This window comes from Tinamus guttatus, unplaced genomic scaffold (assembly GCF_059628265.1).
Source record: "Tinamus guttatus ecotype Peru unplaced genomic scaffold, ASM5962826v1 Tinamus_guttatus_pri_ptg000133l, whole genome shotgun sequence".
Taxonomy (NCBI): Eukaryota; Metazoa; Chordata; class Aves; order Tinamiformes; family Tinamidae; genus Tinamus; species Tinamus guttatus.
In genome coordinates, this window is record NW_028288667.1 from 1,056,574 (window position 1) to 1,084,457 (window position 27,884).

Genomic DNA, 27,884 nt, shown 5'->3' on the forward strand with positions numbered 1-27,884 from the left:
TCAGTAATAACAACACAAGCAGGAGGTTTACACTGCTTTTTGTTTTGCTTTTTTAATAACGCAGAAACACAGGCATCACTGTGGAAGCTAAACTTTTAACTGTTTATTACTTCCACCCAGCAGTTATAACCAAGCTTGTCTACCAAAGGATGTGTGGTATGTGTGATACAGTTTTATTTTCCATACACTGATGTTAGCTCAGCTTCCCTCCACCATCACACGAGCTCTCACATTACCTTGCCCAGCACTTTGATGCCAGCTGGACTGGCTGGAGTCTCCTGGATGAATCACCTCCAGGGGATTTCTCCAGTACTCTAAAACACTCGGGTTAGAATAACCAGCATAAATATCACTCAGTCCTTTGGGTGTGATCTCAAGGACCCCGCAGCATGCACTTGCAAGCATTACATTATTTCTGGGGCAAGATTTCCTCCCCAAAAGTGAGCACGTGGGCAAACGCACTCAGCATCGGCCCCTGCACTGAAGGCAGTTCCCAAGGCAGGGCAGGCAGGAGGGAAAACCCTGGCATAAAGCAATTAAGACCAAACAATTACGTTTTTCAAGCACAGTAGCTTAAAAGAGACTAACAGCAGCAGGTAAGGACATCTGTTTACCTAACATAATGCCTTATATTGCCAGTTATTTCACCTTTTCACACAGAAGTACTGCACTGAGGCACCATTTCATCTTGCCCCCAAAGTGGCAGCAAGTCCAGCTAGCTGGGCACCTCTGAGCAAGCTGACCTCCTCAGCAATGGCACGAGACTCATGGAGACTGTGTAAATGATAGTTTCCTAGACACAAATAACACATTTAATGAAGTACAACCTGAGTGAAGAAAAGGAAAAATGCAACATTTCTGAAAGCTGCTTTTAGAGCGCTTTAGTTGGCCCAAACTGGGGTCTTCTATCCCAACCCTAGGAGGAAGAAACAGTGGCAGCTGGCAGCAGCGACAGAGGCCTCAGGAAAACAATTTCAGCTAAGAAGCTTATTTCTTAGTAAGCATATATTTTCTCTGAATATATTCCCACATTGACATGATACACAGCCCTGCATGCGCTTCTTCCTTTCAGGCAGTATCCATCATCTCACCGTATGCGCTGTGCCATAGGAGACCGCTACAGCAGCTTCCCGGGTTTAGTGTACAAGGACATAAATAAAGTGAAAGCAAATACCCAGGGACGACATGCAAGATGCTGCTGCTCACAGAATTAGCACACTAACCCTCTGCTCCTCCGGCTTCTGCTTTTCTTGAGTAAGCAGGGGTTTGCGTTCAACAGATAAATAAACCAGAAGAGATGAAATCTCCTCTTCTCAAATCCTTGCAGGAAGATGAGACCCCTACCATGAAAATCAAAACGTGCTCTTACTGCTTCTGTTTACAAGCATAACTACGGCAGAGTCTAGAAATGAAAAAAAAAAAAGTCTGATATATCAATATATTTTGCACTAGGATTATTCCATTTTTATTTGCTGACCAGAGAACATTTTTAAACTACAAGCTTAGTATGCAATCATTTTACAGAAGAGGAAATTAAGGAATCGTGTTATTTTTATAGAAACTTAATGTTTTTAACATTTGCTTCAAGTTTATAGAGTACCAACACCATGAACCAGAAAATAAAACTAATTATAACTGAAAAGAAACAAAATTATTAAGCTTTCATTGTTTAACCTCATAGGAAAAGACCAAGCAACTGTCTGATCTTACCATTAACTGGAGGCAGGGACCATCTTCTCAGATCATGTGGGGCAGGAAATTACTTTTCAGAACTATTTGCATAATTTTTCACAGCATTTCAAGGTGTATTCCTATGGATAAATCCCTTCCATTGCTTTGGCTAAAGACAATTCTGGAAGTCAAGACTGAGGGGCACAGCAACATGACTGTATCACGAGCACATTCCTCTCCATGTCCAACCACCTTCCAGTACATAACGAAATAATTGAATTACAATGAAAGTATCAAAACACATATGTTCATCGTATGCTTTACTGTCCTCTGTTCTCAGATTCCCTTTAAGCTGCTCATGAAAGACAGCATGACACTTAAGTAAATGAGACTATATCCTTCAAATGATCAGATATGAGGGAAGAAGAAAAAGGAGAAAAAGATCACAAAGATTTTGCATAGCTAACAAAGAGGAATTGGTAAAGAAAGGCAGAATGGCTGTTGCAAGAAAAAAATGTTGGGAAAACTTTGTTTATAGAAGATTAAAGGCAGGAAGCTGGGAAAAAGAAACAGTACTATAGACGAGAGAATCACCTGAAGGCATAGGAAAGCTGAAAATGCAAAGTACTGAGGGAGAACTGTTCATGCAGAATACATTGTTTTACAGAATCAGATAATGTGTCTGAAAAGAAAGTACATAGTGAGAAAAGAAAGTAGCTAGGGATGTGATCCAAATCCAGATAGACACCAACAAAAAGAGACCATGAACCCAGCCTGATCAGCTTTTATGCTCTGAAGTACCAAGACTTTGTGCACCTTCCTCCAGTCTTCGCTAGTTATGCCACAATGAAATCAGAAATATAGGGTCTTAATACTGCTCGTTAGGACTATAGCATCCAGCTCCTTTTCTACCCACTGTAACAGGACACAAACCCTCTGTACTGAAGGCACAAAACTGCATGTAGAGACCCTGCAAGAAAGATAAGAATACAGATAAAACTATACATAGGTCCTTGCTCATAACGGGCAAGTAAACAACGTGCATAAATTGGCAGTTGACTTCAGTTAACTTCTCAGCATCTGGCTCTCAATACCAGAATTATAACTCTGCTCTTCAATGTTCGAAAACACAACAACACTGAATATTTACTACCAATCCCCCTGGAGAAAGATAGGACAACAGTTCACTAGCTGATATTCATACAGTTTGAGTACTGCAGCTTGCTCCATCTTACTGCCTCCTGAAGGACTTCCCTTCACACAGATACAAAGACAATGATTACGATGCAAATTATACAACTAGTCCTGTAACCATTATGCTTGCCCACAGTCCCACAGACTTCACTGGGAATATTTGTGCAAACAAGGGCATTACGAATCAGTCACAATATAAAAATATTTCCAACCACCTCAGGGGCTGAAAGTCCCTGAAAGGTAATATATACACAATCAATTTTTGAACTAAAGATGAAACAGGAGTCCTTTGCAACTATTTCCTTGCATAGTGATCCCCTTGTTTCAACATCCTTAACTTTGTAAGCATATCTAAATTTACCATGTATGTTTGATGGTATCTAATTACTCAATACAATTACCTGGACCCTAGAACGGGCAGACCTGCAACTAAACAGGTCCATAAGATTTCTATTGTGTCGCTATTCACTGTGGAATATTACAGAGTAAGAATTCCAGCAGAAACTACCGGGAAGACCCTTGTGAATCAAGCTCTTTATAACTAAAGTCACCTAGTTCTTAGAGCCATTTTGTATTTAGAACTAGGGCTGGACCATTCAATTTAAATAGCACTTCCATAAAGTTTAAAACTGTAGCAAATCACTATCTTCATTAATTATACTTAAGCTCGTATCCTTCTGTAATGTCTATGAGAAGCTCTACTCGGTCTCTGAACAGGACACACAATGGGGAGTCAACAGCACAAGCACCTGGACTGAGCGCACCGCTGTTCTGGCAACATCTCTCTGATTTTGTTTCTTGCACCACCCAGCATCTCAAACAAGTTGAATGGTTTTCCTCCATTAATATTTGTTATTCTCTTCCTATTTCCAGAAGGACCTACCTTTGCTTTATGCTGCAAAACACTCTCTTCCTTCTCTCCTGACCCAAATGGGATGGAAATTGCAAATGCTGTCCCAGGCAGGCTAAAATAACCCCCCAAAGCCTTTAAAGAATCTTTCTTTTTTAAATTATCACATTGTTTAATAATTCCTAATTGATTTTCTTTGACAACATCCTCAAAGCGTCAAAGTGCTTTTATCTTGGTTTAGAATCGTTCAAAACTATTTACAGCATCTGCACATAAATACCACATAATCAACCGTGTGAGTGTTCCCAGCAGTGTGGGGAATGATTAGGAAAGGTCTTTTAGCTTCAGCCTCAGATCTGTAGGTCATCCAATGTCCTTCCTAATGGATAAATACAGTAATTTATCATCATCAGTCACCATCAGCATTGTTCTTTTTACTATCATATATTCATGAACATTATTCGATGCAGCTGAGTGGAGCATAAAAGAAGTCTATGATTAAAGTGAAAAGGTACAGGGTTTGAGACAGCTTAGATTTCATGGCTAATGCATGGACTTGGGATACTGCAGAGGTTTTATATTTTAGTAAGACGGAATCAACAAATTATAGCTACCTGGGGGCCCGGTACCAGTATTTGTGGCAGCAGGCAGGACTGCAGTTACTTGCCTACATCTCCTACGTACAATATTGAAGTTTACTGCTGAGCGGCACAAAGTAGGACCTGCTACAGCCATGTGCTCCCAAGAGATTTTCCACAGATGAGGCACACTTCATAGCTGTTAGTCAAAATAAAAATAAAATAAAAATAAAATACAACTCAGATACTTGGGGTTTACTTGTGTTCACATTTGTAACATATGCATGTAAGTCTCCAAGCACCTTAAGAAAAAAAATGCCAAGATGATGACTTTCAGACTCCAGAACATACTAAGCCTCAATTCACTTTGCTTAATGAGTTCTTGCCTCTTAATTACTGGAATCGCTTACCCTAAGCAACACCTTCAGCTGGAAGATACTGGAAAGAAATGCACAAATTATGTTTTAAAACAACTAATACAATGTATATGTTCAAATATGTGAGGTTACCCTGTAACTTATGGTGTACCTGAACTTACTTCCCAACAGAATGGGCACAAAGAGATGTGACAGTTCAGAGATTTGAGTTACTGCATTAAATTATCCCATTAAGTTATTCCCATTCACAAAGAAGTGGCAGACTCTAAACTTCGAAAATCACATGCTGTATCATGTTGCTGCATGTTGTTTAGATGCAAAATATGACTAACCTGCGAAAAGCCCTGTATACTGCAACAGGAGAGCACAAGTGGTAAAAGAACAGGCTCATGAGTACTTTATTCTGGGTCTGCTGAAAGGGGCTTCTTGGGTTTTGGTCCTTTAAAGGTTGCCAGGGCAGAGGATGGAACAAGTATTGGGAAGTTTTTTGTAAAGCTTTTTTGCAGTAGACAAGTGAATTTCTAAATGGGATTTATAACTTCTGAGTTTGTATAAACACATATACATGTTACACAGGCACTTAAAAAAAAAAGAAAAAAAAAAAGCTGACATGACTGCTCTTTCGAGCTACCTGAGATCTTACACATGCATATACTATCCACAAAATGACCTGTAAAATGATGCTCCTCAACTAAAGCGTCTCAGTCACTAAAATGAGCTCCTACTTGACCCTTCTCCACAGACGTCGAATCGGGAGACTGGAAGTGCCGCGAAACGGAAGACAAACTTGGGATTTTGGGGTAGTAACCACAATCAGGCGCACGAACAAGCTGCCTCTAACCTTGCACACAGGCAAGCAGGCAAACCAAGGCAAGGTCAGCTTGCCAACATCCCATCTCACATGGTCTCAGCTGCTGGTCTGAACCTCTCTGTGAATGCTCTTCCACACAAGCTTCTTGTGCTGCTGGCCATACACCCCACAGGTGCTGCAAGTTTGCTATATTGCCTTCTGGATCCAGCACCGAACCTACCTCATCTGAAAAAACAGAGTTTAAATGTTCCAGCTAAGATATAAATGTGTAAATGTTAACTCTTTATGAAATATGCATGACCTTCTCCACTTTCACTGAATTTAAAAAAAAAAAAAAAAAGAAAAAAACTGATGGTGTTTCTGACTTTATATCAAGCATTGCAAATCAATGGGTTTGATATATTGTCAAAATATCACAAGTTAAAAAATATTGCTAGCTAGGGAACAAGGAGAAACGTGAAATCACTCTGGATTATGTACTTCAACAGCATTTCTTATTTCATCTTGAGGCCAACCCTGAACACAGCCAAGAATAAAGGATGGAAAGAGTTTCTAAGTGTTGTTGACTACCTAAGAAAAGCTCTTAAATTACTGGAACTGTTTTAAGAGTAGGATTAAGAGTTCAAGCTTCTTACTGACCCATTGAATTCAAAAGGGACTGGGCAGCAAATCACCTTTTTCCCTTGATGAAAACCCTATAGCCACGAATATGGCTATAGATAGACACAGCCATCTATCAAGAACTGCAAAAACAGCAAGATGAGAGTCTAATTTGGGGAAAAGGAAGCAATGCAGCCAAGAAAGACATTCAAATATAAACTAGTTTCAGAAACAGAAAACAAATATTGTTTACTTTTATTCAGATACAGTTTTAGACTATGCCTCTTCCATGGTGACTACAGAAACTGGCCCTGAGACAGCAGAAAATTCAACTCCTTATGAAAAAGCAGTTGAAGCCCTATTGAAATGAACAGCAGTCAGTTCTGCCTCTATGTATAGTGAGCATATCATTGACATTCTAACCAAATAATCATTTCCCTATTTACTGCGACACAGTGCAATCTCATTTCACATTTGCTTACCTGCTTTATTTATTTATTTTCAAGCCAAATAACACACTTTGTTCTAAATGGCAGTAAAGAAAAAAGTCTGGGTTTTGTGTTTTAAAATCGATTTTAAAAGTCCTTAAGTTGCAAGAATAAGGGAGGCTTGGGAGAGAATGATTATAAATTTCAAAGGTCTGTCTTCTACACACACAAAGAGCAGCAAGCAGCACCAGGTGCTGTAGATCATCTGCGTTTTTTTGCTTCCTTTTCTTTTCTTTTTTTTTTTTTTTTTTAAGTAAACAGACTGAAGCCTTGCAAAGGTAATACCTAAAGGAATCGTCTTAGTTTTTCATCTGCAAAGATGTAACATCAAGAAGCAATTCATACAGGTACATTATGTTTGTCCCATTTGTTGTGTCCACTGACTACTGAATGGTTGTGCCTCCTTAAAACGATCACCAAACATTATTGCCCAAGTCCCTGGGAAGGTTCTTAAAAACTAAAAATGAAAAAACACCATTTTTTATATTATCTAAGAGGAACTGAGGGAGATATATTGACTTCTAATGTTTTCAAGCAACAGAACTCTGAGCATTCTGCTAGAGCCTTCCAGAAATGAGGAGAAATACAAGTAATTTACAGCTATTTTCTTCTCTATAGATATATCATCTGAACATAAAACTGTAATTTTAGCAATAAATATGAGTCATCATTTAGCAGGGAGTTGAGAATAAATCTGGCTAATTTATCAAACCAATCACCAAAACATCAATAGTGCTGTTAATGGAAGTTGTTATTAGATGCCTTGGCCCAGGGGAAGGCTGCTTTAAAAATACCATCAAGGGAAGTGTTGGATAAGAAGTTGTATCCAATTTATTTATAAGCTGATGGCTATGGATGCTTCAGTCAGTCGATCTGAGCTTTTATTTAAGTGGAGAGTCCCAGTATTTGCCTGCTGTAATTTGAAATTACAGCTCAGGTCCCAGGACTATAAATTTGCTGCAAAGCCATTCAGCATGCCTATTCGTAGGAGTGTTTATAAAACCAGACTTGGACTGAAAACAGCAAAGAGATCTGAAAAATCCAGCTGTAATACCTTGCTGCTCTTGGCCTTCCTGGTGGCTTACCCCAAGTTCAACCACTTCCACAGTATAAAAGATTTGCTGCTCTGGCTATCCAAGGAAAAACTCTCAGGACAGATGCACCAAACTGAATTTTTGAGATTGGGATTGGTGTCTAGAAAAGTGCTACAAGTCTATGCAAGTTTGCCAAGCAAAATGAAATGTTGAGCAAAAATACAGCAATAAAAAAGCATTTCTTGATGCTTTCTCTGCTGTGAAGCCAGTCATGGTACTCAGGATACACACAACTGAAGTGAACACATATGATCCCATGGGTTATTTGGATTCCCTTGCTCAGTACAACGTCCAACAGAGCTTCAGCCAGCTCAGACTATTCAACTGCAACCACAGAAGGTGACCAAAAGCCTTCTAACCATTAATATCACTCAGCTAACATCATATCCCCATCACACTGCTGTGCTAACCAAAGACTCCAGGGCAAAGTGAAGTTTGGAGAGCCTGGGTACCTGGCACCAAGGTCCTCTCTTGGGCTGAGCCATGATGTGTGGGTCTCCACGGCCACCATGTTTCCCAAGACAGGAGAGCACCTATGACTGAGCTGTATTCATAGAGCTCTACTCCAGCACCAGCCTGACCCTGTTGGAAGCCCATGATGGATTGAGGCCTGCAGGAATTATCAGGATAATTCAAAGCTACAAAAAGAGTCAGCATCTTTTAAGATTTTATGTGGTGAGGTCATACACTGCACAACATGACAGCCCCATCATCTATGACAGCGCTAAAAGTTGGTATCGAATCAACTTTTATTAGGGGAAAAAAAAAACAAACTTGATCTGGAAAAAATTTGATGCAGAGAATGAGACTTTGATACTGACACTTCAGCACTGACACTCCATGCAGACACATGCACAGTAGAGGGAAGAGTCTTCCCTTTCAAAGCTGAGAGATGGGGAAATGTAGAGCACTATGATAATATTCCTATATTTAGGATAAATTTCTAACCTTTAGAGCATTCAAAATGGAGAAATTACTATCATTCTTCACTATGACCTAAAAGAGCCATCTAACACAGTAAATTTTGGTGCATAATAATCCTATATTGGAGAATTAAAAACAAAAAACATCTCCAAGAACAAAAAGCCACACTGGCAATTCAGAGTGTCCGAATTCAAATAAAGAAATAAACATTGCTTAAGTTCAACTACTTTTTATTATGTCTAAAAGCAGTAGCCCTTTACAGTAAAACAAGGTTACCAAAATTCATGCACTCTGCGAATTTCAGACCACATAAAGTGATCTTGACTTTTCCACAAATTCTATTTGCATAAAATTTAAGTATTGATGGAAGTTACCCATCACTCTTTTTAGGTAAGTTATGCAATTAATTTATTCAAGATATCATAAGGCTCTTCAAACAAGCTCAAATGTAACATTTTATTCAATATTACATGGAAGATTGCCATAATGCATATACCTCTCAGCAAAAAAGCACACATCCTTAAATCTATTTAAATGAATAGTTTCACTGATACCAGAAGGACTGCCCACAAGCTTAATGTCAAGCCTGGATGTGCATGCAGGACCAGATACTTGGATGCAGACTGTTTAAGACATCAACATGCACAGCAGCTTTTACTGTTAGCATTTTCACCCAATATCAGAGGAAAATTAAGGATGGTGAATTACTGCAACGGACTAAGAAAATGCACAATACGGTTGTCCGCATCCCAAAAGTGGCCACTCAGAATAGTGGGATTCAAGGCAGAATAAACTGCGTGTTTTGACAAAATGAAATGAAAAAGAAGAAAAAAGACGCAATTCCAGAAGTGACCCGGAGCTGCCCCATTTTAAGGCTCCGGGGGGCGCGGTGTGGGCTAAGGGCAGCCCCGCTCGCCGCCTGCCGCGCGCGGCCCCTGCCCAGCTCCGCAGCGCCGGGTGTCACAGGCCGGTGCTCAGCGCCCGCGCAGCGCTGCGCGCTCCCTCCCAGCGCATCCGCGCGGCCGCCCCGGAGCAACAGATTGCGCGGAAAGGGAAACTTCGCGGCTGCAGAGGCGGCGGAGCGGGGTCCCCGTCCTTCGCATCCTCCTGCCGCTTTGCAGACGCCCCGCGGCCGCCACACACGAGTGTTTCACACAGTTCCCTTCGCGAGCAGCGAGCCACGCGTGGCACAATGTCCTGCGCGCCCGCGCCCGGTCCGCGGCACCTCCGAGTCCCGCGGACCGACGAGGCGGCCGCTGCCCCCGCGGCGCCCTCCGGCCGCGCCGCTCCGCGCCCCTCGCAAACCACCGGCCGCGGGGCTCCCGTGGGCAGCGCAAGGGGATCCCCCCCCCCATCCCCGTCCAGGGGGATGTCTCCGCGGGCCCCCCCGCTCTTCCCACTTCCCGCGGGGCCCCGCGCAACTTCTCCGGGACAGGCGGCCCCGGCGCGGCTCCCACCTGCTCGGGCTGCGGCGGCGGCGGGTTCCCCCTGCCGCCCGCCGCCTCCTTCATGGCTGTCATCGCCGCGGGGCTGCGCTCGGCTCCGCCGCCTCTCACTGCGGCCCCGGGGACCGCTCCGCCGGCGCCAGCCGCATGACACCAGCCTCCCTGGAAGTGGCGGCGGAGGAGGAGGAGGAGGACGAGCGCGACGCGCGGGGGGCGCGGAGGCAGCGCCGCTACCGCAGTGATGCTGCTGCTGCTGCCGCCGGGCGTTCGGGGCGCGCCGGGCCCCGCGCACGCTGCGCAGCGCAGCGCGGCAGCGCCGGCCCTGCCCCCGCGGCCGCGCAGCCCCCGCGCTCCGCCCGCCCCGCCGGGTCCCGCCGCGGGCTGCGCGGCCGGCAGGTGTCAGCGCGCGCCGCGCTCGCTCCGCGCCCGCGAGAGACCATCGGGCGCCCGGCACGGGGGAACGGCCCGCGCCCGCCCCCGCGCGCCAACGGGGAACGACGGGGAAACGGGAGAAAGCCCCGCGCTGCCTTTAATTCCCTTCCCTCCCGCCTGCAACCCCGGGGAGCCGCGCGGGGTCCCTGCGGCAGCGCGGGGCTCTGCGCACCCACAGCCAGGAGGCTCCTCGGGGTCTCGGCTTCAGCCCGGCCCAAGGGGGCTCGGGTAGCTGCTGGCACGGAATTGGGAACACAGAGGTGCCTGGAAACCCCCTCGGAGCACAGTGTCCTGCTTTTCTTGATTTTAGCTTGCAGCACCAGCTTTGCTGTCCTGCAGTACAGGACGCAGAATGTGAGGCCCTTGTGGTTTCTGCTTGAGAAACTGTGTGGTTGGAGAAAATGAGAATTTAAAAACAACAACAACAAAAAACCCCATAGGGTCACACACCATGACCGTCTGTCTTGAGGCAGTATCATCAGCTGGTGACAGGTGTTTTCCATGAAGATCAATCAAGGAGACTACCCCAAATTCACTCCTGACCAGTAAGAAGGAAACAGCAGGGAAGATGAAGGTAGGCAGTAACACAAGTGACAGCCCCTACAAAGTCTCTGAGCTTTTTCTACAAGAGAGCCTCATCAAATACAAGAAATGATGGACTTCCATTTATTTTGGGTGGGTTTACCAATTCAGATGTTCTTCACTCCGTTCACACTAGGCCCCGGCAGACTCGGATTGTCACAGTATGTGAGTACGTGACAGTACAGTGTGCCAAAACAGGCACACATGCTGAAGGGAGCAGCCTCAGCCTGTCCTCAGCCCCCTGGCTCTCAGAGACTGCAGGGTAGAAGGAAAGCTACCAGCAAATAGCACAGGGAGTCTTTTATTATTATTATTATTATTGCACTAAACTTCACAAGAAAGGTCAGTTCTGAGCAGATGGCGAGCATAATTAACAGCAGTGACAGATGCAGGGTTTCAGTCTTTGGTAGGGACAGGTTAGAAAGTACTTAGACAAGTTAAATGTTTTCCTATGATTAGATTTGATGGACTTCCTCCTTAAAGTTATTCTTGAAATTTGATGGGAGAGTTTCCTGCTGAGCAGAAAAGGCAACAACATTACACCGTTAGACATGGAAGGAGCTTGGGAGTCGCAGACCACTCAGCATCACTGCAGCCACAAAATATGTGGAGATGTTGACTGGAGGTCCCTCCAGTCTTGTGTCCTCCTCAGACCAGGGCCATTGCAGGCACTAGATCAGGGCAGCCTCTTGTTGGGAAACTTCCATTCCCCCATCCCCTGGGGTAGCCCAGTGCAGTGCCACACTAATCTCCCAGAGAAACATTTTTCCTAGTGTCCAGTCTGAATCCTCCAAGCTGGAATATATAACTGCTGCCCCTTTTTTACAATCTGCCACTACCAGGAAAGGTTTGGCTCACTCATCTTTGTAATTCCCCTTCTAAGAGTTGTAGGCTGCACTTCGCCTTCTCTTTATCAGCCTGAAGATCCCAATGTCCCTGAACTGCTCCTCAAAGGCTCTAGGCCACTGACCATTTTGGTGGCCTTCATTGGCTCCCCTCCAGTTTCTCAGCAGGTCTCGAACTAGACACTCCCAAAACTGATCTCAATATTCCATCTGGGGTCAAAATAACACCTAGTAGAAAAGAATAGTAACTTTTTTCCAGCTGTTGGTCATGCTTCTCCCATTGGACCAGTCTTCCCTCCTTATGATAAGAGGGCACTTGGGGTTTATATGCAGCCTGGTGCTCACCATAACCCACATAGCCACTGCTCTTCAGACAGTCCGTACTGACACATGGTACAGGTGCACAGCTTTGCACTTCTCGTTATTCATTCTGATGAGATTTCTGTTGGTCCAGTTCTTTGGTCTAGCAGAGTCTCTCTGAACTAAAGCCCTCCACCATGGTTCTTCCTCTCCCTACCCCATTTAGCAGCAGCAGCAAACATGCCAACGTGACATCCTATCTCATCAGCCTGATTATCGATGAAGATGCGGAACGACATAGGTCCCAGTATCAGCTCCTGGGATTCTCCACCCACTACTGGCCATCAACCATGTGTGAAGCCATTGACATCCTCCTTCCATGCCCTTGCCTCCTTGCTCCCAGCCTTTCTCCAGTCATCAGGAACTTCCCACAGGAAACACTGGCCTCACTATCCCATCCACCAGCTCTGATGGGAGAATCCAGTCCAGCTCCAGGAACACATCCCGTTTCCCTAAGCAGCCCTCAGCTATTGCGTACTCACAACTGTCTTCCAAACCATGCTGGTACACAAGCCTGCTTTGCTTCTTAAAAAGGCATTGAGTATTTCCAGCTTTCTATATCATCAATCACTACATTAACTTTCTCACAAATCCACAGACCCACATTGTCGCTGGAAGTCCCAATAAAAGTTTTAGAAATAATAATCAAATAAACTTGCAAGTCCCTACAAGAAAACTAGATGATGAGATGATGACTAATAGTCACCATTAATTTGTCAAGAAGAGATCATGTCAAACAAATCTAATTTCTTTCTTTAATAGGGTAACAGGCCTTGTGGAGAGGAGAGCAGTAAATGTCATCTATCTTGATTTAGAAAGGTTTCCAACAGTGTCTTACATGACAGTTTCATGAGGCAGAGAGAAACATGATCTAAATAAAACTAAAAAATATCTGTAAAGCTGACTCCACTGAGTAGTTTCCAATGGCTCCCTGCCAGAACACACGGCAAGAGGGACTTGCGATGATCAGTCGTGGTGTGGTTGGTCAGTGTTTCCACGAGCACCAGGCATACTGAGTATGTGGGGCAGATTTGCAGGCAAGAAGGTACAAAATCTGGTGGAGGACATGATCAAAGTTTAAAATTGTTTTGGAGAAATTATCTTAAACACTCATGTGCAGTTCAGTAAGGATGTGCACAAGACACTAGACATGGATGGAGATCACCTGACAAGACAGTTTTCCAAACAAGGAAACCAAAGCTGCACAATGTTGTGCTATCGTGGAAATGAGATCAAGCTGTGATAAATGAGTTGCACTGCAACCATCAAGATGCACGAAGAAATCTTGCCCTTGCCAGCAGTGGTAAGGCATCATGCAAAAAAAAAAAAAAAAAAAAAAAAAAAAGAGGGTGATGTGAGTTAACATGTTTCAAGACAGATACTTAACAAGGATAAGCAGAGCTTTTGCCAGCATACGCTCTGAAGAGAAACTGAAAAACCACTGGGTTCACTTGGCCTAAAGGAGAAAAAAACAAAGGTAGATATGGAAAGAAGGTTCAAATGCTCTCAAAGGGCACAACAAAAGGATGGAAGCAACTTTAGTGTGCACTTCCCAAGTAAAGAGAGCAAAGAAGGGGACTGGATTGCCCCGGAGGTTTTAGGACCTCCCTCCCTGGAGGCTAGACAGGGGTGATACGAGCATAGTCGGAGTTGCCTAGGATAGAAGGACAGTCTAAACAAAGTAACTGATTATTATTATTTTTTCCCCTGACTTTGCAGTTACCTTCCACTGTAGCACAGAGGTCCAACCACTGCTCACTGCATGAGACCCCGCTGCAAGGGCCTGTGGTGATGACATATATTGTTCACCACAGGCTTCAATCTGAACAGTTGTTTTCCTCAACTCAGGAATCAGTCATTCCTGCACTTAACCTTCACACCATCTCTGCCCTTATTCACCTCACCATTTCACACCCCTATTTTCTCTCTTACAATTCATTATTTCCTTAGCTTCTCTACCCATGCTCCTGTCACCCTTGTGCTCTTACTTTCTTGCCCTTTACTGCTGTTTCTTTTAGAATAATAATAGTGCTATGCAAAGAAGAAAAAGAGGTGCCAAAAAAACTGTTTTGCACAGCAGCATGTTATATTGCTTTGTTTAGCTTTTATAGCAGCCTTTGCTACCAGGCCTTCATTTCTGTTGGCTCTGCTCTTTTGGATTCAGCATCTTATTTCTCTGAGCAAAGCATAACAAGCAGTGACACAGATTTTCCCTGTGGCCTCTAGGTGCTACAGTAATACAAATAATGTGTCTTAGCATCAGACCTGATTCATTCTGCTCATGGCAGAGTTCTGTTGTTACTGGAGTAATTACTGACCCCCTATCAGGGTTGAAGAATCCTGCTAATTTAGAGTTTGAATGGGCACATTTCCAATAAAAAATTACTTTCAGCTTGTTTTTGATGAGCTCCTTTATGCTGGAGTTCCACTATTAATCAAGAACTAAAGAGACATTAACAGGCAGTTTTAGCTGAAGCTTGGTCCTTCGCAATATGTTCATTGTGATGTTTGTTCACTGCAATGGACTTAAACAAGCAGCATGAGTTCTATTAGGTGTGCTTGTTGCGTATTCATAAATCAGTTAGGATTATTTGAATCCTGAGCATTTGGGGAGGAGAAGTTTTGGGGCTGGTTCTCTACACACAGAGAACAGATTTGTTACACCCATCTTTTAACTGAAATGTTACATTTCAGGATACTTGTAATTTCCTTCACTTTATCACAGACAAGGTCTGGGTGCAGGAGTCAACAAGTTACATGATTATTTCCCTTTCACATAAAGCAAGTATCAAAACTTTCAGGTTGCTATAGGATAGTTGCAAGCTATATCACATTGGGACTTAACGGTGTATGTTGTTGATATGGCAGACTAATACACACTGCTTATTTTGGAGAGACAAGAAATCCAGGAACCTGGGAAGGGAGTGAAAAGGTCATGAACATATGTTCAAAAATAATATAGAAGAGGGTGCTCCAATGAAGGAAATTCTCCTTCCCTGTAATCAGCATTGTTTCCTACTCTCTCCTCTGGCCAGCTCCCAGCTAGAGGATGGTTATTGGGATCACCTATATGTGGCAAACACTGCACTAGTTAATCACACCAGTGCCCTTGGGAGATGGCCTGGGGGCTGTGGCATCTCCACAGGAGCGAGCAAAGCTACAAGATCTGTTGTCAAAGTCCTAGTCTAGCTGCAGAACTGCCATGTGTCAGACACCCTGGTCTCCTACAGATGCTTGTACCTGTGGAGATCACCATAAAAAGCACAGTTGTGTTTTTACTATGAAAACAACAAACATCTTGTCCCTTCTTTTATGAGTCAGTTTAATTTTAAGCCTGTTCCTCCTCCAGTGGCAATGTTTCCAAGGACAAAATTGGAATAGGTAGTTTTGTTTTCTAAATGTTTTAAATGACTGTCATCACTAGCTAATTAACATCTGTACAGCTCAGCAAACATGGAAGTAGTTTATAAGCATTCACATATAAATAAGAGGCCTACTAAATCTTTAATATTCAGTTGACCCACTCCTACAATACTTGGACGCCTTTTTTGTTTTTCCTTCCCTCTTCTCCTTTCAAAAGCAGGATTGAGATGAACAGATTCTCAAGCAGGTCTGGCCAAGACGTGAGCTTTATGTCTCACTTGCTAACAACATTACCACTCAGCATTTTACAACCTGAGAAAATTCCTCCTGTCATATTATATGCCTATCATTGTCTCCTGTCATTATGCCTGTGAGTTTATGAAATCTGTAAGGACATAACTTGAGAGTTTTGAAGGCTTTTATAAACCAGGGCATATGGACTGATTCCTGTAAAACTACAGCAACTGGGTTCCAAAAGTCTTTGAAATTATAAAGGTGAATTTAAAAATCAAATCAATGTGACCAAAAACCAAGAAAATGCAAAATGATTGTTCTTCATTGGTGTTTTAATAGATCTGTGGGTTTCCAAAAGCTAAAAATACTTGTTCAGAGCAGAGTCACTGTGAGGCACCTAGACCCTAAAAACAGAAGGTGTTTTTGTGCAAGGTGCTTTTTAAATGATGGTTTTAAATGACAGAATATTTTAACTAAGCACATTATACTCCAATATTTGCTTCACTGAAAGGCTCTTCTGTGTATAAATTGTACTCATGTTTCTCCTCTCATTTTAGAAAAACAACAAATGCAAACACTGACTTAATACAGATAAATGCAAATATATTCTAGCAGTAAAGTTGCAGGACTTATTAAAATACACGTGCAAATGTTTTAGTTAAAGTAAACAGAACAAAGCTGTATTTCCAAAAATACCTTTCATTAACCAATAAAATGCACAATGAGTGTTTGAAGGGACAGTCCATTGCAAAAGCAAGCAGGAATCAGAATTTCAGGTCTACAGCGTCCACTTCTGATGACAAAAGCAATATTAAAATTCGTAAATCATAAGAGTTTCCAAGATATATGTACAAACATTCAATATACCCCAAGACTGGGGCTCAGGTAGCCAGGGCAGTCACCAAACCTCATTGTCACTGTCCTAAGGCATCCACACCACCCAAATAGCCCTAGCAGAGGCTCCAGCAGCATTTTCCTCTCCTGCCTCTTTGCAAGCAATAGTCAGAAACCAGCATCTTTACTGCTGCTCACAGAAGTCTCATATATTCCCTGAAAAGGTTCCAAATTGCTATGGTTCTGGCCAGAAAAGTACAAATAGATTGTTGTTCAAGGCAAGTTTATAAAACAGATGCATCTTTATGAAATTTTTAAGTAATTCTATTGTCTTGTATCTTGCTTGATTGTATTTATGACACACTTATGAATTCAGCAAGGCACAAATTTGCAAAACATCACTATGAAGTGCCATTGAAGTAAAAGGTCCATAACGGGCAAGTTCAAAGGGAACATGTGCCCTGTTTCCTCAAAGACTCACTCAGAGAACAACCTTTTTTTGCTGCTTTTCTTCCATTTAGTAAAGATTATCATCCAAACATCTGAACAATTGCAAATTGGTTTGAACAGCAAAGTGATACAAATATAAAGGAGTTAGACACGACTAGAAGCACCAAACTATGACGAGGGAAGCAGCAACTGATTTCTGCCATGCAGAAGCAACTTCCTGAAGGCAAGTGGTGAATGTTTGACAACTTTTCTTCCTTTATTTTTGTTTCTCCATTTACCCAGGCAGGAGATGCCTGGGAGGGCAGGAGGTGATCTTGCCTGCTTCTGAAGTCTCCACCCAGTAAATCTAGAGGAATTTACAAGTGCATTTTAAACCCTCATTGTAGCTCACTGCAACAATCCCAATTTGTATTTCACGGGCAGTTCATAAAGCATCACTATTTGTGATCATCCCTACAGTTATCCCTACTCAAGAAAGCAGTCAAACAAGTTATGAATTATGGAGGGAAGAGGCAATATCTTCTATTTCAAAACACATTTTTTCTGCTCCCTAGCCATGGCACTATGTCTGATAGGGCAGGTTTACTATGAAGGTCAACTATAACAGGATTCGTATATATAGTTTTTGTTTTGCTCTCTAATTGTTCATGTCTGTTAATGTCAAAATGATAGAATTTTTTTTACATGCTTAGTGTTTCATTGCTGAAAAGGTATTTACCCACTCGTAAGTAAAAAGTACCTTTAAATAGCATTATTGCTTCAGTTTGACCAACCAAAATGTTTATGGAGCTACAGACAACTACAGACAGTGAAGTGTCTGATCACATTTTTAGGTGCAAGAGAAAATAACAGTACAATTTCTACGCTCAAAAGGTTAAGAATTGCCCTTTACACTAACAATGTTTTAAGACTCAGATCTTTAGAATTCTCTTGCAGCACATTTATAGCAAAATACACAAAGCTAGAAATATAAATACACTGCATGCAGCTAGTGACAAATCTGCCAGCTTTGTACAGACTACATCAGGTTGACTTTGGTCAACAGAGCACTGCAACCTCTTGGCCTGGGAACTCAAACATCTCACATTGAATAAGGCAGAAGAGTGTGTAGTAAAACCAAAGAGATTAATCTGTCACCTCGTGGTGTACAACCACAGTGAATGACAAGACCGATTTTTTCTTGTTGGTAGCATTCATATAGCAACTCTTCACAGGACTTGATACGGCATGAGTGGCTCCAGACTCACAGAGCGGTTCATTGAGGAGCCCTTGCAACCATCAGCAGTTGAAAAAGAATAAAGAGTTAAGACTAAGCTTCAAATGCTCTTCATCATCTAAGCCACAGCTTAGAACTGAAAATGCCATTCATGAATTGAGGATCTACTTGTACTACTCATGAAAGACTTGTCAGATTTGCACATTTAAGCCCAAGGGATACAAGTAGGCAGTAAATGAGATATTTAAAAAAAAACTCAATAAATTAGGCACTTAATTTATTACTAAAAACAGCTAAATACTTAACTCAATTATGCAGTTTTGAAAATGTTGCCTGTGTACATCAAATAAAAAAAGAAAGAAATTTGGGATGCCCTGTTGATTTGTGGAGGAGGAAGAGGAAAAGAAAATCAGTATAAAATGCCAATCTACCATAGATTTATATTTGTAAAAAAATATAGACTATGTCTTAATTGCACTGAAATTTTATTGTCACTGAAGCAGCATAATGCATTTTGACTATTATGCTAATTATATTTCATTGTCATATTAAATAGAAATAGTATGTTAATTTTAATACAGTGAAAGTGGTAATTAAATGAAGCAAGAAACTTTAAACAACACAAGTTATTCTCTCCTTCATTTAAAAAATTTTATAAAAATAAGCGCAACCCTAGAGACCATTTGGTTAGGCTTTATTCTTGAAGGACAACTGTACTGTGAAATATTTTCCATCCAGCTGTAATTTACTCAACAAGTAAACAGACAAAAGCTATGATGATGACAATAAATAATTTTTTCTATTTAAAATTGTATTTTCCTTTGAAACAGAGATATGATTATGTGCACTGCACCTAGGTTGTACTAAAAGCACCAATTCTGTTTGGCCACCGTAATTCTAAGAGGCCTTAAAATACTGGTGGGGGCAAAAAGAGATGAAATCTGGAGCCTGTTCTCTAGTCGATATCTTCAAGTCTGATTAGCAGGCATGGAATAGAATAGGCCTTGAACTCCTGAAAGTCTTACTCCTACTTCAAAGGGAAACAGAATAGATTTGTACAAAATTATACCACTGTATTTTTCCATCATGTTATTACAATACAAAATGAAGCTGTCACTGAGCTATATGATAAAAGCCTATTCATCCATAACATACACGATATTATGAAAGGTATCAAGCATTTGTATAACAATATATGCATATATTATCCACAATTTGTATAATACCATTTTTCCCCCCACAGGATCTGAGTATGTTTTACAAACAGTTATACAAATTACCACACAAAGCTATTCTTCCACCACACAAACACAGCTACTGCCCCAGGCAAAACATAGCAACTATGGAATACACATGACAAACTGTATTAAATGGAGAAAGTCATCTCGAGTCAAGACCGCAAGGAAATGTTAAGTAAAAGGGATATAGCAACATGAGATTTAGGAAGAAGCCTTTTGTTTCCCCCCCCACCCCCAGCATCTTGATTCTTGAACAGAATACAAGGTCTCCTGAACATTGGCCACCTATAATATTAAGTTAGTATATTCTTTAAAATATTAGGCTCAGTATTAAGAATAAGCATACAGAATGTTAAATGTTGAGAATTAATAAGAATGCTACCTTAATGCAGCAGTGCAAGGAACCAAGCCTCATAGTGGAGGGCCACATCAGCAGAGGCATCTTATTGCCTTCTGACAGGATAGGAAACAGGAAGCATTTTGAGACCAAAGCAAGCAAAATTAAGAGGATTACTAAAAAGTCTAATGCTAATTAAGTACATGAATAAGATATCCATGTTAATTTATCCAGGTATAATTTCATGAGGTTATGCAGTACAGCTTTCTAATATATACGCCTTGCAATTTCTAAGGCTAATTTACTGTATGTCTTCATACACATTTCACAAAATTGGTGTGCAATTTAAAAACGTTCCATCCAAGAAAGAACAATATCCACAAAACATAGGAAATAAATATAGCACTTCACTCAGCTGTATTAATTCTTTAGGCACTGAAATCTATACAACCTATGTTTGCAAAACAAGAAACACAGTGGCCCAGACCACAAGCGCCTGAACTCTGCTTTGTCTTTGTTCCAATTATGATGCTCAGATTTTTTTTTTTTTTTTTGAGTGACATGCTGTGATCTTTCAGTGTTTTCAGCATAGCAGTAGTTCCACAACTGCTGCTTGATAAAAACAAAAGATGACAGAGATACTTAAGGATGCTTACCAAAGTCAGCATGTGATTTGAGGCAAAAGAGAGCTCTTGGTCTTTCAATATAATTATCAAGAATCTCTAATTAAAAGCAAATTGTGTAAAAAAAAAAATGCCAACAGTAGAGAAGTTAATATTGTTGGAGATTTAGGAGGATACATTAATAAAAAATGTTACAGAAACTTTGGGACTGTATTTTAACCTGGAGAATTGGGCACAAATCTCCATTCTGAAAACTCTGTTGACACTGGCCTCTCAGGAGACTAGCAGAGGACCAAATATTGGCACAAGGGTACTTTGATTCCAAATAACTATCTAAAACCAGCCCTGGCATCATTACTCATCGGGGAGCTACATTCAGAAACCCTCTTGAGGATTTCAACAGGCTATCAGGCAAGAGAAGCAGACACATAAAGAATTGCTTATGGCTCTAACCCAGGAAATTCCTGTGGGTTTGAGAAGAAAATGCTATTAAGGAGAGGAGCTATCCTTCATATCCCTCCCCCAAGCTAAGCTGATGCAATGAAGAGAAATCACACAGATGAGCAAGGAGAAAGTTGGTGTGATGAAAGTCTGAAAATCTCAGGATGGCTGTGGGCTTGTAAAAATAGCACAGAAGTAAAAGAGGAAAAAATAATGCAGCCTCCAATTAACTATTGAACATAGTGACGTTCAAATGCCAGGAGAATGAGAAATAGCAGCAGGAAGCTGAACTTTTAGTATTTAGTCAACAGCGTGAACAGCACTATAGTATTAATGGGATGCGTTGCAGAAGTGGGATTTTGCTGTAAAAGGGCAATAAATTGTTCAAGAGCAGCAAGAACAGAGGAAAAAAAAAGTCTTTGCCTCTGTATCAATAACATGTATACTTGCTCTGAAGGCTGCACTTCAACAAGTTATAAGGAATTACTTTCTTCTTGAATCTCTGAGTAAAGATAAAAGGAACCAGAAGTAGGGTGGTACAACATAAGTAGTCACTCTTCCTTATTTAACTTTAATAAAAAGAACAAACCCTAGTCTTCACAAGAACCCTGAGAATCATGTCTTTGTATTGGAGGGAGCAAACACGTAGAAACATTCTAAGGAAGGACCAGGCAAGGAGGAGAATTTTTACTACATAAATGGATGGTCTGATGGAAAAGCTATGTTAACGGACAAAGATGATATATCATCTTTCTGAATATTTTGGGGAAACTATTTTGTGTTTTGGGGAATGGGGGAAGAGAAGTAACAATGTGGAAAAACTGGTTAAGAATCTGAACTTTGAAAGTTATTTGGATGATTAAGGAAAAAAAAAAAAGCATGAGGAAAAGGCACAAAGGATAAGAGACTTGAGCAAAAGCACACATCAAAACAAGAAAAAAACAAGACAGAAAAGGAATAAGGCTGATGTTTCTCTGCCTTCTTTTCATAAAGAACTGAGAACTAGTCTTATATGCACTTGAGGAATAGACACGAGGGGAGGTTTCTTAAATACTACATCTCCATGATTCCTGGTGTCTCCGGTTCTCCATGCTGCGGAAACATCAACACCCAGAGATTGTTTTCACGGTTTCAGAACAGAAAAGTAGCAAGGCTTCCCTCAGGGAAAACCTGTATCCAACCATCAGCCATTCAGTCCTGCTTAGCGAGGAGGCCAATGCTTCCTGCAGGACACTGGCATCTCCACTGCACTCAGCTGTTCCTCACTCACTGCATCACGGGCCTAGGGGCTCCCGAATCCACTTCTCAGCCATCCTCAGCTGGCAGTATAAATAAATCCAATGACACTTTACCACATACCTTAAATTAAGCACATGCTTAAGTGCTTAGCTCAACAGCAATACACTTTAAGGACATACTTTAAAACTCTGCAAACTGTGTCTTTATAGCTTTCCAAAGACATTATGACGGTGACATGGGTCTAAATTATTACAACACAGGAATGTAATTGCTTGCTGCAAGAAAAAAACCTGGAACAGCAAAGAAATAGTAAAAAGAATACTGGTAATCTTCATTTAGTACATTCAAGTTTTTTTCAGGGCAAACTGATGAAAACAATAATCTTCTGAGCAGTCCTGTTAGGAAGTTATTTTCCAAAATCAAGTGCCATGCAAACCTTATGTTCAATAATCTCACAGACAAACGACAGCAGGCCAGAGCATCCATGTGCATGGAAATCTAAGAATGAGCTCTGGGACAGATCAAAATGTGAGGAAGGTGGGGGCTCTCTAAATATTTGAGAACTTTAACCTAAGTGTGTGTGTGTGTGTGTGTGTGTGTGTATATATATATATGTAGCTGCCCTACAGCTACCAAAAGTGGCTGTTCTCATAATGACTTGGGGGGAGGAGGGAACTATACATATCTATAAGCTTTTCATTTTTCTTTTTCTGGCGCTCCCATTCAGTCCTGCTAAACATATCCTTACCCTGACCCTTGGGTTACAACGCACACAGTTACTTCAGCTTAGTCAATATTTATATGTCCAATCAAAAGACCTTCAACAATAGTCAGTCAGTATCTGTGTTTTCTTATACAGCAGCAAGCAAAAACTGCAGAATTATAATTTCCTATATTACCTGTCAGGGTGCACAGACTTTTTTTTTAATTGCATGTTTTATGGTATGTCTAACTATCCTTAATTATTTCATGTAAAAGGAAGTCTTTACAAGGGTATTCCATATTGCATCTTTCAGCTTTACTTTAAATAAAAAATGGGGATATTTTAGCATCTTCCTAATCTTGAAGCACAGTCTTCCACATTCTTAAGTACAAAGATTTAAGCACCATTTCTCAGACAATCTGTCACTGTGGGACTTACAGGAAAAAAAAAGAAAAGGTAGGAAAAAAGCAGGACAGCACACTGTTGAAAAACTGAGTGTTGGAATATTATTAGCAATTCTCAGCATTTGTAGTCACTGTTAAAATAGACATTATCAGTGACAAGTCACTGAGAAGAATTGCAAAACCACAAAGACATTCAAGTAATTTGCAAGAGTCCGGTAGGTCATCATAATGATGCCAAGATAGGTGTAAGTGATAGAAATTCTATGCATGCTCCTGCATTATATTGTCTCTATAACGAGACTCTATATATTGTCATATATATTGTCTCTAAAACAAGACTTAGCCACTGAGGTCAGGTCAGTTTGACATCTTTGTTAAAATGTATTAATGACATTTAGAGATCAAAAATAAGTGCTTAATGATACATCAAAAATGTGACTTTCCTTCACTATGATCTTGTCTTATAAAGAGAAAGAAGTAATACACAAACAAAAAATCATGGCTCTAATTGAAGAAAAGTAACCATCAAGTGCCTCTTAAAAAAAAAATTAACAGCTTGAATGCACGTTTTGTGAGGTGGTTAATGAAACAGTTTCATTAGGCTTTACACTATCTTCCTTAGTAGCCACAATCAATGATCTATAACATTTGCCCCCTAATATGAGCAAGAAAACTGAATATGTTGACTGCCAGGAGTAGTATTATACTGGATATTGTACCTACCTTGCCATTGTTGTATTTTTTTTTTTTTTTTCAATAATTTACCTCTCTGGAAACCAAACAATGTATGTTTATGCTAATGCAATCATTGTGCTAAATACAAAAGAGATTGACTCTTTTGACTTGGTGTCCAAAGAAAGGCTTCTTTCTCTTTCTTTCTCCCTTTTCAATTTGGAAATGACATTCTCTGCCAGGGAAGAGCAAACCTAGAAAGATGATGATCATACATTCTGGGCTTGATCATGTCTGGTTTTCATTATTTGTATTTGCAGATACAAGACTGATTAATACAGCTCAAGCTTTAGGAAAGTCTGTTTGCCTTAGAAGATCTAGTATATACCAGAAAAACAGCAATTTCTATCACAGAATGCAGCTAGTAATTTGGATATGCGGCATCCTATGGCATGTACACTGTAGAATGAGTCATGAAGCATTAGGTCCATACAAATGCTTAAAGATTAGGAAACACAAATTTACTTCTGGCATGACTATCAGGAAAAAAGTGTCTGAAACATAAAAGATGATGAATTTCCTGTAGATACACAGAGCATCTTGTCTGTAAACACCTATTATCTTTGGACATTTGAAACCCTTACTATTCAAGGAAGAATTGGTAAAACAAAGTCACATGTGCCTTCAATCCCATACAACAACCTGTGTTTCACAATATAGTAAAAATTTCACTGCATTTTTAGAGAAACTGAAAACAGGCTAGCATAAGTAGATTCAGAGACTGTTCTGAAGGACTGATGCTAAGAGCGAATACTCACCTCTACAATAACTCAATGCTTGCCATGTTATTAGAGAATTTTTTAAGGAAAAAATATATTGAACACTTGCTAATACAGGGCAAGACTTAATTTTTTCATGCAACAACTCTCACATTTTAGCATTTTAGAAAGAATTTAACTCAATTCCCTCATTCTTTTTCTCTTTCACATTAATAGGCCACATTTTTTTGTTTCTTTTCTCTTCCTTTTACGCTTTTTTCACCACTCAAAAGCCTTCTAGAAACTCATGCACCTCTTGACCTCAGAACAGAGCTCTGTAGGCAGAGGTGTGTTTGCAACACACACACACAAAGGAATGAGTCATTACAACAGAATATTAAAGCACTATGCAGTCCTTAAAAAAACTAAAAATAAAATAAAGGCCAATGCCAAAACACATAATTTGAAAGTTTTTCTAACTTCCTAAGAGAAAAATTGAATGAATGGGCTCTTGACAACCAGATGAAGTGAATACTATATACCACAACACTTTAATAAACCTGCCAAATAATCACAAAGTTCTAATATTACTGTATGAAGAAATGCCCTCAGGGATATATAAAGCATGCTTTTTTCTCTTGTTTTTAATGGAAACAGCACTCACTCTCTGCGGACATCATTATGGACAGAGATGTGTTATACATCAAGCCCCAACACTGTGTTGTTCTTAACCCTGCTTTCAACTCTGGCAACAAAAAATAAAAAGCTTAATATTCTCACATCTTCTGTCACACTTGTAAGAGACTAGGGAAAAAAAAAGAGAAAACAGAGAAATTGAAAGACAGAATACTAGATAAAACTAAGTATCTGGTGAGACATTATTTCATTGCAAAATACTGACAATACTGGACTTCTGGATCAGTAAAATCTACTGCAGAAAACCAGCCTGTAATTGCCACTGTGTCAAAAACATTTGTCTGCAGCCAAAGTAGAGAATTTTATATTTATTGATAGTGACACTGTAAATAGTTGCTGAGTGCTCACAATACAGGAAGGAGAAGTTGTATTCAGGGCTCTTGCTCCAAGCCCAGAACACATCATGCACAATTTATGTGATTTATATATATATATATATATAATACAGATGTATGCATATTTTTCTACGAAAATAAATATTCCCATCCACAAGACTGAACATGTAGATACATTCCATGGTTGGGGCGGGGAACATTACATTTCTTCAGGCACAACCCAAACTCTCGGTACTCGTGTGCTGTATCACCTTTCCAAAACAAAAGGGATGTTTCTGCATATGAACGATCACAGATGGTAAAATCCATTTCCCTCAAAGGAAATCCCAGGGGATCACACAGAAAACTCCAAATCTTGCAGAAAAGGCCCACACCTTAGATGCTGCAGATCTGTGACAGATGCCAGCGAGGAAAGGGGCTCAGCTCAATGCTGTGCCACTACCTGCATGAATGCCACTCCAAGCACCTTTGCTTTCTCTTAGTTAAAACCATCTGTGGCACCAAAACAAATGTCACACCTAGAAATCACAAAGGAAGGCCTATTAAAAGTAAATTATAATACAGAAATTCAGAAGTAAGGTTCTAAGCCAAAGGGTAACATGAGATACCAGAGATATGCAAAAGAGCCCATTACTTTATCCCTATCCACTATGCTGATAAAATCTTTGAGTCATATTTGCTGCAACGAGTTTGGAAATTATAGTGAAAATTGCTTTCAGTTTTTTAATTAAATTTTCCCCTTGCATTTCTTTCTAGAAATTGGATAAGGTACTTCACTAGTATTTTGTGTTAGACAAATAGAAAAAGGTTACTGAGTGATAGATTTCTTTCTCAAAAAAAAAAAAAAAAAAAAAAAAAAAAAAAAAAAAACACACACCACTAAGTAGTTTCCGGAAAAGAAAACAACTGACACAGAATGAGCAAAAAAAGTCAAAAGGCTTTATCTTGAGGAGTATATTTTACTTGGCTGAAATAGATCACTAAATTTTAAAAATTTATTTACACTTTCCTTCAGGATTGTTATTGAGAAGGGCATATTTGTACTGAAGTAATTCAGTTTAAGTAGAAAATTCAGTTTTGTCAAAAATCTGTTATTTTGGAAATACTTCAATCCATCATTAATGGAGAGTAGTTTCTATTACATCATCTTCTAAATGTTCTGTCCAGTTACTGAGTTAGAGCACTACGTTACGAGCAAAGTTAATCCTAGGAATATTTCACAGTAGGAGCAATGAGGAATTATTTTATCATGCCTTTGGTATGTAAATGGCACATTTGTATTTCCAGTTGTTCTAGCAGCTTAGCAATCATCAATAGATATTGATAATCTATTAGTCATTGTTATTTTTATGCATTTAAAATATGTCACTAATTAATCCTGTATATCTGCCATCAGTATGCATTTTTTATTCTCCGATTTAAAACAAAATGTGTTAATGCATTACATTTGCCAAACGAAAATGCATATTTAAATGATTTTTCAAAGTTATTTAATATCTCAGAATTAGGAACTCATTAAGGAAACCCTTCAAAGTTCAAAACTCCTTCTATATTTAATCTCATCTTTAATCATTAATTACGTGTATAGAAATAACCTTCCTAAATTTTAATTTTCTTATCTAAGTTCAAAATGAAATTTGTTGCCCAATAAATCTTATTTTAATGCAAATGGATGGCCTATGTATTGAATAACCATATAATAGGTACAAACGTACAACCCAAGCAAATAAAACTGTATTTATCTAGCATATCGTGATCATGAAAAGTTCACTTGCCACGGAAATTTAGAGTTCCATGGAAACACTTCATTAAAATGCATTATTTATTACTTCATAGCATAAGCTAAGAGATGAATCACAGAATCATAATGGTTAGAAAAAATTGAGCCCAACAGTAAACCCATCACTACCATGCCTGCTAAACCATGCCCCTAAAAGCCTCGTCTACTCATCTCATGCCTCATCTCATGAGGACTTTTTAACTTACAAATCCTCTCCTAAAAAGAAAGGCCTCATTTTCCAAAATGCACCTCAGATGCCTTCTAAAAGACAGACTTCCCCTATGCCTAAAAGATCTCGAAGCCAACCACA

General features: G+C 40.3%; 1 protein-coding gene across 2 annotated transcripts in view; it reads right to left on the reverse strand.

The window, feature by feature from the left end:
* The window catches only part of DPP10 (dipeptidyl peptidase like 10), a 416,148-nt gene that overhangs the window by 209,264 nt on the left and 179,000 nt on the right, over positions 1 to 27,884 (reverse strand). The window contains exon 1 of one of the 2 annotated variants that reach the window (XM_088521793.1): positions 10,045 to 10,184. The exons of the other annotated variant lie outside the window; for it this stretch is intronic. Coding sequence (XP_088377919.1) covers positions 10,045 to 10,107 — 63 coding nt within the window. The 5' untranslated portion in view covers positions 10,108 to 10,184. Of the gene's footprint in view, positions 1 to 10,044; positions 10,185 to 27,884 lie in introns of those variants that run through there. 2 annotated transcript variants of the gene reach the window in all.